The sequence below is a fragment of the Anser anser genome (assembly GCF_964211835.1).
Source record: "Anser anser genome assembly, chromosome: 4".
NCBI lineage: Eukaryota > Metazoa > Chordata > Aves > Anseriformes > Anatidae > Anser > Anser anser.
In genome coordinates, this window is record NC_139724.1 from 51,628,663 (window position 1) to 51,643,941 (window position 15,279).

The following is a 15,279-nucleotide window of genomic DNA, read 5'->3' on the forward strand; positions in this document are numbered from 1 at the left end:
TATTTATTTGACGGGCAAAAAAAGAAGGAAAAAAAAAGAGATGAGGGCTCAGATGCCCTCTGAAACATGTCCTGCAGGCTTCTATGTGTCAGCTTACCTTCAGTCCAAAGAGAAATGTAACTAACAGGTTTTGCAGGTCTAGTTGTCATCCTTCACGAAGTTACCTTTTCCAACTCTGTATCACCTTTCCCCTGCAGGTTAATACCCTTCAGCTAAGATACCCTTCCAGGAGACTCAGTGGTGGATCTGTGTGAGAGGGGGTTAAAGTGCTGGTTTTATTGGCAGTGAGCTGGAGTGGGACAGCTCATAGTGTCCTCAGCTGTGGAGGCAGTATCTTAAAAGGTTCCAGCCCGAGACCAGGACTGTTGGAGTGAAACTATACATTACACCCACACAGCCCAGATGCTGAAAGAGGCAGGTCCATCTTCCTCCTGCCCTTGCCTTGCAGCAGCTCTCAACCTGCTTAAATTGGTCCGGGCATTTCTTGGGCTCTGCACTGCTCTGAATAAATTTGCTAATCAGCAGAAAGATACTTGATCTGTTTTTATTTTTGCTGGATGAGAGCTGTGCTGTGTTGACAAGCTGAATTAGCTCAGTGCAGGACCCAACAAGTGCCAGGGGCAGTGCCAGGTCGTGGAGGAGGACAGAAAGCTCCAACTGTTGACATCAACAGGTTGTTAAACTGGCTCAGCCATAACATACAGCTTTACAACCTGTGCCTCAAAACCATTTATTTTCACTGTTCTTCCCATTTTAGATTCTTTTAAACAATGATCAGTGTTTTATTTTACGAAGAGTACTGTCTGAAAATAATGAGCTCTTAGAGGGGCACACATTGTTTAAAATCAGCGGTACTTGGGCTCTATTTGAGAAAAACTTGTGTGGCTAAGATCTCTGCCACACAGTGGTAGTTATTCCTTTGTGTCACTGAGCAACTTAAATGGAAAAAGGTTGGGGGTTTTATTATTTTTTTTAAAGCCAAGTTGTAAATCTGTATTAACAGTAAGACAGATGTATATTCTGGCTGAAGTTATTCATGTAAAAGATAAAAAAAGACATTGGAGGTGAAAGTAATTCCAGTTCCTCTGAATAGCTGGATGTTTGCTGCTGAAATGAAATGTGATTTACTGCTTGAATTTAAAGATATGACAGAGAAACGATAGGTACAGACTGGTTTCATTTCACGGCTGGTAGTATTCAAAGTTCAGATTGGTAAGATAAGCGTGGAAACCCAAAGCCAAAAGGATCCCACGGCTTTAGTAGGAGCTCAGGGTGGCTGAGCTTTGCTCCTTTAGGCAAGGATTTCATTCCCACTGTGGTCATTGGCCAAGCTGAAGTCTTTCTTGTTTTTTCAATTTTGTCTTCTACGGGAATTTGGCAGAGAGAGTTCAGGAAGAACCCAAGGTTTGTGTTCATGTGAATAATCATACTGCTTTTTCTTTTTCTTTTTCTTTTTCTTTTTCTTTTTCTTTTTCTTTTTCTTTTTCTTTTTCTTTTTCTTTTTCTTTTTCTTTTTCTTTTTCTTTTTCTTTTTCTTTTTCTTTTTCTTTTTCTTTTTCTTTTTCTTTTTCTTTTTCTTTTTCTTTTTCTTTTTCTTTTTCTTTTTCTTTTTCTTTTTCTTTTTCTTTTTCTTTTTCTTTTTCTTTTTCTTTTTCCTGGACAAGATTAAATCAAATCTTTTTAACCAGATTATTCAGTTCTCAAAGTGTGGGGCAAGTTGGGATTGTAAACAGGGCAACAGAAGAAGAGACTTGGTATATCTGGTGACAGAAGTGAAACATTTATGACAACAAAAAGCAGTCAACCATAGAAAACACTGTTCTTATAAATACTTCTGGGAGATCTCATTGATTCCGTTCTTTGCAGACAGTGGTGGGAGTTCACTTGCTCTTTGACCAGAAACTGCCCATTATATAAGCACTGTTCTCTACTTTTTCTGTCTTATGTCTGGCAGAGTGCCGTATGCCTACTTGGAGCAATGAGCAATTATCTTATAAGCACGGCTGCTAGCAGGGTAAAATCTTGTTTAAACTTGCCCATAACCTATTTAGTTTTTTTTATTATTATTATTTTTTTTACACATGTGCTTTGAAGCAGCTCAGGCACCCTGTCATGTTTGCACGGTGGTGCAACGTGCCTACATTGAAGCTGGAGCTGCACTACTGTCATGGGAAGAGGAGGTGCTGCTTCTGCACTTAGAAATAGTGCTGGAACGTAGGTCATGGAGGCAGTGTGTGAGCTAGCAATGAAGTGTAGCTACAGAATCATTAAAGCGGCTGGATTTCAAAGCACAGAAACCAGAGGAAGGACAACCTTGTTTTAGGTCATCTGTGCAATGCTCTATAATTTTGAGTAATGCCATGGGAAACTTATTTTGCATAGGAAGCTAATAGGTCCTTGGCTTTTATGACTTAACTTCTTCTGGGCATTATGCTTTTTGCTTTAAAATATATATACATGCATGACCTTAAGGTTGGTTAAGAAGATGGACATTAGAAAGCTTAAAAATAAAGATACTTGAAGAACTGAGTTGCCCCAAGTGTCACAGAGAAGAATTTTTAATAAGTTGTCAGAAAAGAGGAATATTCTGTTTAAGCTGGAGATGGCATCTGGTTTTGGGTTTCTGGCATAAATTCTGTGAAGCTGTTAACTGTAAATGTTGGAGAAACACTACTACTGCAGTATGGAATTTTGCTAACAGCAATGACAAGGATAGAAATTGCTGTGTTAATAAGTTTCATGAAGCCTGTAAGGGTTTATCAGCTGCCAGTGGAGATTTTCTGTCTTTTTTCCCTTAGTGTTGCAAAAGCGGCTAATGAGATCTGAATGTGATGGATTCCATTTGTAGCAAAGACAAAAATTCATCACAACAAGAAATAACTGAATTGGCCTCCAAGCAGAGAGTGCTGATCATGAATGTGTAAAATAGGGAAGAAGTGGAATATCTTCCTTTCATGAGTATGGAGGTGTACTATAAAACCGTTTATCCTACAGTCAGTAAGATTTACACTATGTACAGTGTTCTCAATTATGTGTTGTAGACTTTCCAAGACAGCTTTAAATAGATTTATGCAGACAGTAGTAGTGACATTGGTTTGGAAGTGGGAGGTAGGAGGCTTTTTTGCACAAGCTGGTCCGTGCTTCTTGAGGATTCCTGTGCTGTGCTTACCAATGACTGCAGGATTCATTGAGTGCAGTGTAACTTCTCCAGATGATCTGGTGTCTGGCGTGCTGGTGAGGAAAAAAGGATAAGCCTGATACTTTGAGGGTAAAATATTTTATTAGGTAATCTCTTTCTGATTCTGCATGATGTGAAAGCTCAGAATACTACTTCAGATATGTTTCTAATAACTTTTCTTAACTATTTTCTTTGAAGAAATAAAATATTAATTTGTATGAAATTAATAAGCAAAGTATAAGAAATTTTGAAATAAACGTGCATGTCTGAAAATAAAATATTTAATGACAGTTAAAAGCAAACTCATCCAGAATGGTTTTTGTATTTTTGATCAGCAAAAAAGTTAGTTTAAGTTTTTAGTATGATGTTTCCCAAATTTCTCATTTCATCTCCAGGGGAGTACAAATTTGAAATCTAAGGAAACATTTGTGGAAATAACCCCATGTGGTAGGTACATTTGGCCATTTTCTGTCAAGTGGCCTCCTGTTTTGTGTATTCAACTTAAAATGCTCTGCAGTTTATTTTCAGAGGTGCCATACATTCACGCTTCCAGCTGACTCTGGAAAAAGCAGCCTTGGTGTTTATCTAGGAGTCTACCTTATCACTGCAATAGGAAATGCTTCTGTAAATATGAGCTGTGCAATTAATGGAAAAGAATACTCACTTTACAGCTCTGCCAGTGTCCCTGGTGGCTGGCGTCCACCAGCGGACGGTGCAAAGTGCCAGATATTCTGCTTCACAGGGTGTATTAGCTGCTTCCTGAGCGGCATCTTTTACTCCTCTTGAATTAGCCAACAGGACAGACACAGAGATAGCACCCAAGCGACTGTGTCCACCAGAATGGTCCACCAAGTGCTCGTGGCTTGTCCTGCTTCTGCTTGTCTGGCAGTAGGTTGTACTCCTGTGAATTCTTTCTCAGTACACAGCCAGAAGATGTGCCTGGGAGGTGTTAGGGGAGTCCAGGGGCCCTAACTGGAGTCAGCATCTTTCTGTGTAGCAGAATGGTCCTGATAGCAGGTAGCACGTATTTCACACAAGCTTTAGTTAGATCATGCTGATGGAGCAGCTCACTGAATCTAAAAGTGCCACTGGAACTGAGATTTTTTGCTATAAAAAGCATTTTTTTCGTTAAAGGAAATTCTTTGAGATGAAGACAAGATAGGCGTAGGTGTTGAAGTACTTCTCGCCACTAGAGCAGTTGAAAGGAGCTGCTTTGCGCAAGGGGGATGTCCTGCTAGCTTGCTGGTTTGAAAAGTTTCCTACCGACGTTTCTCACAAGGGCAGTGCTTCCAAAAAGTTCCAAGAAGTTGACACGGATCCAGTCATAACTTCATCAGTCGGTAACAATGTGCTGACTGTCAGGATCTTCGTACCGATGGGAGCAGTTGAGTGTTCCCTTGCGCTGCGGTGGTTTTTTTTTTCCCCTCTCGGGTTCCTTTGTGGTGATCCTCCTCAGCTTGGCAGGGTGCTGATCGGGTTTAGTCGCTCTCCTCCCACACACCACGCGGCGTGCTCTCATTAACCTTTCCAGCCTACGCCAACTTGCACTGACCTTGAGTACAAAGCTTGTGAGCATGGGCTGAGGCATGTGAAATGCCTTTAAACCTTAACATCTTTGGTGCTTACTCACATTTGCTGTTTGGATTAGAGTTTGCAGCGGTAGAAGGTTTGTATCAACTTCTGTGTTTTCAAAAGCTGCAGCGCTGAAGGGAGGACAAAAGGGGAGAGTTTGGGCTGAGATGTGCATGCTAGCTCTGGGGGACTGCACAGACCTGCGTACAGAGGGTACTGGGGGTAGACACTGTGCTTGCCTGTCTGCTGGTATTGAAGAAATCTGCTACCACAGAGCAGACAAGTAAAAGCCCCAGAGGGAAAAGGCTCAGTATTACTTCGAAGGATGCTTCTATGAAGCCAAGTAGAAGATGGCTTTCTGATGAGCTGATCTTGGGAGGTGCAGAGTGCGCTCATCTTCATGGACAGCAGTGGTATTTGCCATCAGGATCAGACCAGTGTGAAAACAGTCCTGGATAAACAGCAGGACTGTTACAAAAAATGAAAACAAATGGGATTTAAATGAACAAAGCCGAGTAAAAGACCTAAATGTTCTTGAGGGTTCCTAATTTTGAAAGTCTCTTCTAGGGAAAAAAAGTTCTTCTGCACAAGTTTTATTCAGCTCCTGTAATTTGAATAGAGTGGAGACAGAAGCTACCGAAATGACCGTGGTGATATTTTAAGGAAGGAAAAATAACTTTAAAAGCTCTGGGGGCCACTCTAACCCTGCAGGTTTCAGGGTAAAATTGTGGGGCTGCATTGCAACACTAATCTTGTGCAAATACTTCCTTTGGAGCATAACAACAATACAGAGTTCCAAAAGCCTATACTAATCACTTTTCTTACAGTTTTCAAATAGAAGATTAATGGGTATCCATTCTACTGTTGCTTATTCCTATGGTGCTTGTCCTTTGTTCTTTTTCACTTCTTTAATTACCCTGATTTTTATGGTGTCCTTAGTCAATGCATAGGTGATTTAATTCCTTGTATAAATGAAAGCAAAGTTCATTATTAAAAGGCTTCTAATGACCTCATGTATTACTCATTTGCTAATGTATGATAAATAGCTACTGAAATGAGTGGATTGGCAGAGCTTCTTTATTCCTAATCATAGGTGATAATGATAGAGGTTTCCTAAAATACATGCAAGTTTGCAAAGTAACTCTATCGCTAGACCTGGAGGAGGACTGTGGGTTGGCTGCTGTTTCCTCCTGAAAGCACCAGAGGTGGATATACACTTTCTGCATGAATCACATAGAAATCCCTAGCTGTACTTGCTGGGGACGTGCTTTCACAACTTTCTCTAAAAGAGGCGGTGGCTTTAGATCAGTTCAGCTCTTACTGAAATAAAAATTGCATTTTTAATGCAATTAAACACACTTTTTTCCAGCATTGTCAGAAAAAGAATAAATCATTTTTTAAAGTGCAGTCAGGATAGGTGATGGTTTAAACACACATACACGTATTTATATCTATATCAAATATGTATAATGTATAATAACTAATGAAGTAGGGTAGCTTGTAGCAGTGGTTTGCAGCATGAATTATATTGCTGAGCGGGTACAGTGATGTATTTGCAAGTTATCCCACCTAAAATGATGCCTGTTACATCCATCTGTGTGGAGAATGTGTTTGCATCTCTAATGATCCTAATCTAATGATATAGGTTTTTTTTTTTTTTCAAACTTCTTTGCTGGATCTGTATTTATATACTAAGGATATGAGTAGCCACCCCCTGTCTAATTTCTTTGTAATGACTACAACCATTGCTTCCACATATTAGCATCATTAGGAAGGTAGTTTATTTTAACTTCTTTTCTTTGCACTGACTTTGACAGAAATCAAGACAGAAAATCAGTAAGTAACGTGGTAATGTGACAGATGAATGGATACTCTTGAGGTTATAGTTTGACAAGCAAACTTACAGATAGCTTTGCTGATGTAGCAGTACCTGTGTTGTTACTCCTGTTTGCTCAGCTAGAGTACTGGGATTGTGTGATATCTAAGTCTGACGAGAAAGAGCTGAGCCTTGCTTCAAGTATATTCAGAGATGTAAAAATTATATAAGCCATGTACATATTGATATTTATATTGATTTAATTATTTTGTGATAGCTGCTAGTCCATCAGAACAGCACTGAACACTTCTAGCAAAAACCCAGTCCTTCTGAGGAGCTGCTTATCAAAGCTTGAGGTGTGCTAAGAAGTGAGTAGAGACATAGTGTGAAGCATTGATGAGACAGTATGATAGCCAAAAACAGCTTCACCACTGATTAGTTACCTCTACCACTGTTGTATGGTATCCTGGGGAAGAGGAGGGTTGAACTATGACTGTAGCTACCAACTGCTCAGAGCAAATGCAGTAAGGAATCAGCTTTGTTTTAGGAGATGAGGTAGATCAAACAGTAGGAATTAATTGTTCAAAATACAGCTGCTCATAAAGCCGGTCAGCATTTTGAGCTTTCAAGGTGAATAAAAGAGAAGGCTGTGTTCTGCAGCAGAGGCCCCAGAGAAATCTTGTGTGAGGAGCAACAAGGAGTCATCGGGAAAGCACCTAGGAGAGTTTGAGAAGAGAAATGTCACAGAGAGGGTCTGGATAGAAGTCTACTGGAAAGCAGTAGCTGTTGGCATTGAGAACCATGAAGCTCCATCCCTTCTGGTCTTTTTTGGTTGTTCACCCCCCATCCCCCCCCCTCAGGGAAATATATATATATACACACACTATATATATATATATAGTATATATATACACACAACTTTGTATTTAAATAACTATATGTTAATAAGCAGAACTGCTGTACTGATGATGATTCAGAAGATGTCACATACTGGCTAAAAGCATGAAAGACAGCAGTAGGCACAGATGGGGAAATTTTAAACAGGTGTGACCAAAAGCTGTTTAAATCAAATAAATAATTTAAAGCTATTCACATGAATGAAGGCAGCATAACAGGTGCATGGGAATGCATACTTGAAAAGAGCAAGTCATAAAGAAACTCAAGTTGTGAAATAATTTAGTTATGGTGTAATAATGATTCCCTGTTCTCTGTAACATCTACCAAACCAGAAGACCGATATAAAATGAGGATCTGAAATAATTATCTTTCTAGAAGAATGTGGCAGTTTGTGAGATGGAACTCACATTAGACGAAGCTGAAGTTAAAAAGCGTAGGTTGTGGCTACTGAATCACTGAGAAGGTGTTAATGAGAACATTTACCTTATGATTACACCTAGCAGGTGAATCTTAAAGGTGCTGTGAAGGAAGACTTGGAAAATAAATAAGATTCTGGAAGGCTAGGGAAGGTTTAGATTTAAAATACTGTAGAGAAGCTGAGAAACTGCCAGCTCTGAAGATAATTTCAATTACCAGAGAAGCGCTACAGCAAACTGGCTTCCTGAAAATACCTGGATGAAAACAAAATGGCACACCAGACAGCAAAGATTTGACAAGAACCGAAAAAATCTCAGACTAATCCAAGTTTCTTTCTGCCGGCGGATAACAAGCCTCACGGAGAGCAGAGAAGCAGCAGATAATCCTGTGTTTCCATTCTGCTCAGTACTTGTTTTGGCAGCGCCATATAACATTTTCAGGTGGCAGTATCAGATAAATCTGTATAAATCCCTTGTAAATTTGATGCAAAACAAATGCAAAAATGGTGTTTTGAAAAGCTTGAAAGACCAGGTGAAGCAGTTGGAGCCTCAGGTAGGTGACCAGAGCCTCACATCCTGTCCTGGGGCTCTGATCACCCACCTGTGATGCCTCTGGGCTTGGGCTCCCCTCCCTTCTCGGCTCAAGTTGTCCATGCCTCATGTTCAGACAACTCTAGGGCTGCTAGAGGGATGGCTGAAGGAAAGGTGTCGCTCACCTGATGGGCAGAGAGGTGGCCCTGTGGTCTGAGAGGGGAGAAAAGGGGGCAGAAATGCTACAGCTGGGCTGGCCAGGCTCAGAGCTCTGTGAGGACTTCACAGGAAACAAGGGAAGATTTGTCTGAAAGAACCTTGAAGCTACGTGCTAGTTGTTTAGACAACCAAAAGATTGTAGATAATTTAGGGCCTGATGTGGATGGAGACCTGGCTGGTTTATTTGCTTCCTTTACGCTTATTTACATCGCTGCCTTATTAGCAGCAATTCAACAGAACTGTAATTGCGTATATTTGGCTGACTGGTGCTCAATTGTGGGAAAAGAGTAAATTTCAGGTAATACATTGTAGTAATGGCTAGGAAGTTGCATCAGTGCTACTACAAAGAATTTCTTTTTTTTTTTTTTTTGGTTTCTGCCGTACTGGTGGCTGGCATCCGCTACGCAGAAGAGTAAATTACGCAGCCAGTCTATGATAAAGGTTTCTCAGTTTCATATTTTGCAGTACAGGATTTGAGATTTTCTCCTTCTCACTTAGTTTGCATTTTTTTTCTCTCTTGAAATTCTTCCCAAGAATCAGATCTTGGCTCAGGTCAGGTCACGTCAGAATAATCAGCACCTCTCACCTTGTGTCGCAGTTCGAGCCATCACAGAAAGGTGAACAGAAATACTTGATACTTGCTTTTCCTAGAATAATCATTTAAAAGAAAAAAAAAGACTTAAAAGGAATGAGGGTGTATTTCAACATATCTGACAGACTGGAAAAATAAGGCGATAAAAATGTGGCCATCTAACAGCTAGCTACAGTATAACTATATTTGCATGAACAGTAGTGGCATTACTTGGTTGAAAATGCCTCTTAGGAGGGGACTGCAGCCATATCCAATGCTTATTGCTAAGTGACAAGGATATTTAAAATAAAATAATTAATAACAGAAAAAAATATGCAAGCACCCTACGTTTGACTTTGGAGCATATTCTGTGAGAGAAGTTGTCTGCGGTTGCTGCTGGGATAGGCAGGCTTTGCGGACGTCTTGTGAAATGGCTGAGCAGCTCCGTAAAAGGAGATGTAAGTAATGTGGAGACTGTGGATGTTTTGGGGAACACCAGTTCCCTGGGTCATGTGCTGATGACCTCGGGGTTTCCTGCGTGGGAATAAGCATGGGAGAGAGCAATAGTGTGAAGAACAAGAGAAAGAGTGACGCCGTGGGTGAGCCGGAGTGCAGCTATCTCTTGGCAGCCGGGCTGACTTCTGCATGTTTTCATTGATATATATATGTTTTTCCAAACAAAACATCCTTTGTAGTGTTTAACCCCCCAACCCCACTCTTCTGAAGGTAAACATCACGATATCTTCATAAACAAAGAGGAAATGCACTGAAGAACCATTTTCTCTGGCAGTGGGAACACGGGCTTCTCAGGAAGTTGTAAAGCTACTATATTCAGCAGAGGAGTTCCAAGTGTGTAGAAGATGAGCTGGCTGTGTACTTATCTAACGGATATTTCTTGTCTTCCTCTATTCTGAGATTATTTCTTGTTGGTTGGAATTTTGTAACCGTATACTTGTTCCACATCTGACAATGTAGTTCTACTGTTGTAACTTCTTGGTGTTACTACCTTACATATCAAACAATAGGAATAGCTCGTTCTTTTGCTTTGCATGGAAACAAGACGTTGGCTAGACTGGTCATCCTCCTTGTGAGCAAGGAACAGGGCTTCTGAAACTGTAAATCAAGCTTCTGAAGCACAGTCAAGTATGAAGTACATATGCCATTTTGCATTTTGGAAAGCTTTGTATAGTAGTTTCTGTACAATCACTTCCCTTTTGTTATTTTCAGCAAGCAGATAACAGTTAAAAAAAACCAACACCCTTTAGTGTGACTGTGAAGCACGTTTTTATCTGTTCCTTATCCTTCTTGGGATATACTATGTATACCTTTATTACTTACAGGTATATAAAGGTATTATATACGTTTATTATATACCTTTATAACTGTTTTTCCTTCAGCAGGCCTCCCTCTAGAGGGTTGTTCCTGAGGTGGACCCACTTTGATAGGTGCCACGGGTTCACTGGCCATTTGGTTTCCAAATCCTCCGTGAATGCTTGTGTCCAGAGAGCATGCGTGAGCATACTGGTGAAACACTGTTACTTCTTCTACAGGGAATCCAACCGCTTTCTACTACGTTGGCCATCTTCATCCAAAAACATCTGTGAAAAATGCCCCTCTTCCCACTATGGTTTGACATTGCATAATTAGCCCCTGGGCTGATCCTGTCCCTTTGTAACAGAGGTCACTCGTTGGAAAGAGTGATTGTGAGTGGCTTTCTCAATGCTGGCTCGTGCCTGCAGCTCTACACTAGGTCAGGGTGTGAGCTCTGCTTGGTCCCGCATTTCGTGTCTGCTCTACGCCTCACTCTAGAGCAAGGCATTAGGCACGCACAATAAATGCAACACAGTGATGGTGTGCAAGAAGTCCCATTATAAAAAGAAATTGTTTAAGTAGGGCAGGCAGAGGAATTGCAGTGCTCTATTTATCATTTTTCTTCAGCCGTTCCTTCCTGCTCCTGTGTCCCATGGTTTAATAGTGAGAAATGTTGAGCTAAAACACAGCTGCAAACCTGGCAATTTGAAAGCTGTGGCCATTAATAACTGTTGCTTCTGCTGCAATCTGAAACACGTCTGGAGCAGTACATTCGTCTTTAATTTCACATATAGAAGGTTTTTAATCTTTAAAATATGCAAAAATAAAAGAATCTGATGTCATTAGGCTTTATTTGCTGGATTGGGTTGTAAGGTGGGTCAAATTTGAATTGGTTTAATTTAGTGTCTCATGGTGATGTAAACTGAGCCACCTTAAATCGTGCAAGTATACAAAGGGACGACTTAGGAAACATGAATACTAGAATGATGTGCTGAGTATTAGGAGGTTAGCTTTATTTTTTTTTGGTTTTATTTTTTATTTTTATTTTATTTTATTTTTATTTTATTTTATTTTATTTTTATTTTATTTTATTTTTATTTTATTTTATTTTATTTTTATTTTTTTTACAAAATGTTGGTTGATTATCTTCTTGTATTCCTGTTCTTTGTTGTCTTAGCACACATATGCTCCTTTGGAGCACTCACTGAATGCCAGAATTGGCATGAAAATCTGGGAGTCATGGAGAAGAGGCTTAAAGTCATAAAGCCTGTTCCTCAAAGAAATGTCTGTGATTCCAGATAGGGACAAAAATGCAAATCATCTCTTTCCGTCCCCCAGCCTCAGTTAACCACTAGGTGGAATCCAAGCAATACATGAGTACCCCACAGGACCCAGAAAGCTGGGTAGATCCATTACAGAAGTGGCAGGCTTTTCTTCTTTGTATGTCGTGCAGAGAGAAGATCTGGAAAGGTATCTTCAGTACCATTATGTGGAGTATTGAATTCTGTGCTTCACTTAAAAATGAAAAAAATAAAAAAAATAAAAAGGTGGATCTTGTTTGGGTCTTCCATCCTGCATTTGCTAATCTGTCAGCTCCAAGGCCGCCGGGCTGCCATGCGGTGAAAATGAGAGGAAGGAGCAGTACTTGATGCTGTACCAAGTGGTGCGCAGTTGTTATTCGATATTTGGCACTTGCATTAATGTGTTTTACTTCAGGCAGTCAAAGTTCAAGTAAGGGGATACCATAAAATAAGCAGAAAGCTTGAAACAAATTTTTGATCAGAAATCCAAGGTTGCATAGTCGGTGCGAATTATTTGTCAGCATAACATGATAGCTTTGATAGCATGATAGCAGTGTTTGATTTTTTTTTTTTTATTATTGACTCATCAGAATGTCTAATTCATCTTTGTTGTTGTTGCAGTTTTAGAAACCCCTTGTTGGGACTTCTTTTTTGCCTTTTTAATTTTGTGGTGTTACATAACAGTTACAGCTTTATCTGAACTCGGTTCCTGTCATTCTTCCTGACGCTGACTGTGACGCGCCTGAATTTTTCATGCACGTTTTATCTGCCTCTCTTCTTCATAACAATATGCATAGGAGACAAAATACTAAAATTCTAAATGTTCTAAATTTTGGTGAGAATTCTCTGTTTTCCCTGTGTGGTAACTGTTGTGCTGCTAGGGTGGTGGAATTGTGATGGCTGTGCTTGAAGGTGCTCTGCTCTTCTGTTTATGAGACTCTTTTCAGTTGTTTATTATTGTGCCAGACTTCTGCTGTTTGGGCTGAAATTTCTGTCCTCAGGAGAGAGGAAGGGAGCTGAGTAGGGAGCAGAGTATCTCCAATAATCCACTAATTACTAATTATTTCCACATTGCCTGAACAGTGTTCATCTTTCATAAGCTGCAAGCTGGTCTGCACGTGTTAGATGTGCTTTGCCATTCACAAATTTTGATGTGGGTTTATACTGAACCTGCCATGAGCTGCTGCCGTTTTTGTTGTTGTTCCAGATTCCGGTAGAAACTTCCTCCCTTATAAGAGACCTGGTTTTCCCCAAAGTGAGAAGTGGCCCTTACAGTGTCCATAGATTGACCGGCTTTTTACTCTGATTAAAAGCAGCATCATTCACGTGTTTCCCTTTGCCACGCAGCACAGTGTGCTGAAAATTTCCATGCTGTGCTTTCATTCTTAACCTTTTCTGCTTCAGTTAAACGAAAGGGGGATAAATCGACTTCTTCAGAAACAGGCACCATAAAAAGGTCTGCATGTGTGTGGTCTTCACTGTTACTGCCTATTGCTTTTACATATAGACTGAAGCACAGTACAAGCTACCTCCAGCTTCAGGCTGCTCTTCCACAGAGCTTCCCTCTCGGGACAGCTGAACCACACTGTATTTCTGTGCATTTTAACTTGGGGCAGCAGCTGGTCAGCACTCCGGCAACAGAACACAAGAGCAGGCTAGATGATGCATTGGCACCTATTTCACTCACCATTTTTAGTCATAACTTGAGATAAGCAAGCTGTCCTTTATCTGTAGTCAGGTTCTTTTTTTTTTTTTTTTTGTAATGAAGAGTAGACTATGGTTACAACTGATTGGAAACTATTAAAAAAGGTGGTGCTTTTTACTAAGCAATTACACTCTAGTCTGTGCACTTTCGCCAGTGTAGGTCTTCATGCCCTCTCATTCAACTGAATTCTGCAGTTAAAGCAACACTGCTGCTGTAAGTGGAAAAGTAAGCAATAAATCCCTGCTGAGAAAGGAAAAAAAAGAGATAATTAGATGAGTGCCTGTAGATGAATGCAGTCATCAGTTGTATTTTATTTAATGTTTTTTGCTTTTATCTTACAGAAAAAGTACAGAAAAGGATCTGTGGATATTTCAAGGATTAAATGTGTAGAAGTTGTAAAAAATGATGGTATTATTCCCTGTCAAAATAAATACCCATTTCAGGTATGTTCCTTTGGTTTATGTAAAATACAGTGCTCCTTTCAATAGCACCAGGCCATTTGGATGTAACTTGCGTGAAATTACTGACACTTTTAAACACCGAGCCCATTCTCAGTTCTCTGGGGCTGTGTTGGAGGGGGCTTAGGGTCAGGGATGGAAAACCATCCCCCAAAACTCTGCTCCACCTAAAGTCCCTGCTCGTGGGAGCTTTGCCAAAAACACTTGGTCTTTTTCTTTTCCCCACCCTCTCTGCCATGGTGTTGACTGGAAACTGCTTTGTCCTCCAAAACAGGTTAGTTGGCAGCCTATTTTTCCCTGTCTTCATTCTTGCACACACTTTATATAAGCAGTGTGTTTGCAATTACCATTAATTCATATAGGAATAAGAAAATCAAGATAAACCTTGTTGCTTTTTCTTCCATTGTGAACTTGATGGAAGTAAACACAGAAAACAAAGTACTTAGAAGGAAAAAGAAATGTTTAAATGTCAGGTTCTGCTTATGATGGAAGAAATTTTTGGTGTGAGTGTGAATTTCACTGATGGAAGTGGGGATCTGTCCCCTTTCTGCCAGGACAATAGTTGTTTTCCGCCCATACAGGCAGTGAAGAAAAGGCAAGAATTGACCCAGAGTAGTACAGAATCACAAAGCATTATGAAATGGCTGGGAACAATGGATGCTTGATTATAAAATAGCCTTAACAGTTATGAGATACTGTTTTTAGAAAACACACAGTGAAAAATGAACAAAGCAAAGCATGAAGCAAACATCTAAAGGAATAATAGGATAATATACCATTACAGAATCCTTCCTGTTCTACTGACAGCACCATGTATAAATAGCAAACCCTAAAAAACTTCCCCTTGTTTCTGCTTTTTGTCTCATGCTCCTCATGTGGCTGAGGACACTCATTTTGCCAAATGTAAGTCTTTTCCCTTGTTCTGCTTATTCTTTTTGCTAAGGAATAAATAAAAGAGTATTACTATGTGAATGGCTTTATTTATTTATTTATTTTAATATTTTATTTCTTTTTTCCCTGCAGGTTGTATATGATGCTAATACACTTTATATTTTTGCACCAAGTCCACAAAGCCGGGATCAGTGGGTGAGGAATCTGAAAGAAGGTAAAGGAAATCACTTACACTTAGTATCTGACACATTTAGATAACTTTACTAGAGCTGTGTGCTGGGTCTAGCGAGATGGAGGTAACTCAGTGTTGTGTTTTGGATTTGTGGCTACAAGAGTGCTGAAAACACGCCAGTGTTTTAGTGATTGCTGAGGGTGCTTGTGCAGCCTGGAGGCTTTGCCTTTAGCTCACGGTG

The 15,279-nt window shown here is 40.0% G+C and overlaps 1 protein-coding gene across 4 annotated transcripts in view; it reads left to right on the top strand.

Annotated features, from left to right (window-relative positions):
• Window positions 1–15,279, top strand: part of TEC (tec protein tyrosine kinase) — a 50,052-nt gene that overhangs the window by 19,842 nt on the left and 14,931 nt on the right. For 2 of the 4 annotated variants that reach the window (XM_083835147.1, XM_083835146.1), the window contains 2 exons: window positions 13,859–13,960; window positions 14,999–15,080. In XM_083835147.1, the coding sequence (XP_083691273.1) occupies window positions 13,859–13,960; window positions 14,999–15,080 (184 nt within the window). Of the gene's footprint in view, window positions 1–7,525; window positions 8,433–8,476; window positions 8,928–13,858; window positions 13,961–14,998; window positions 15,081–15,279 lie in introns of those variants that run through there. The other 2 variants (XM_083835145.1, XM_083835148.1) reach the window with 2 other exon arrangements.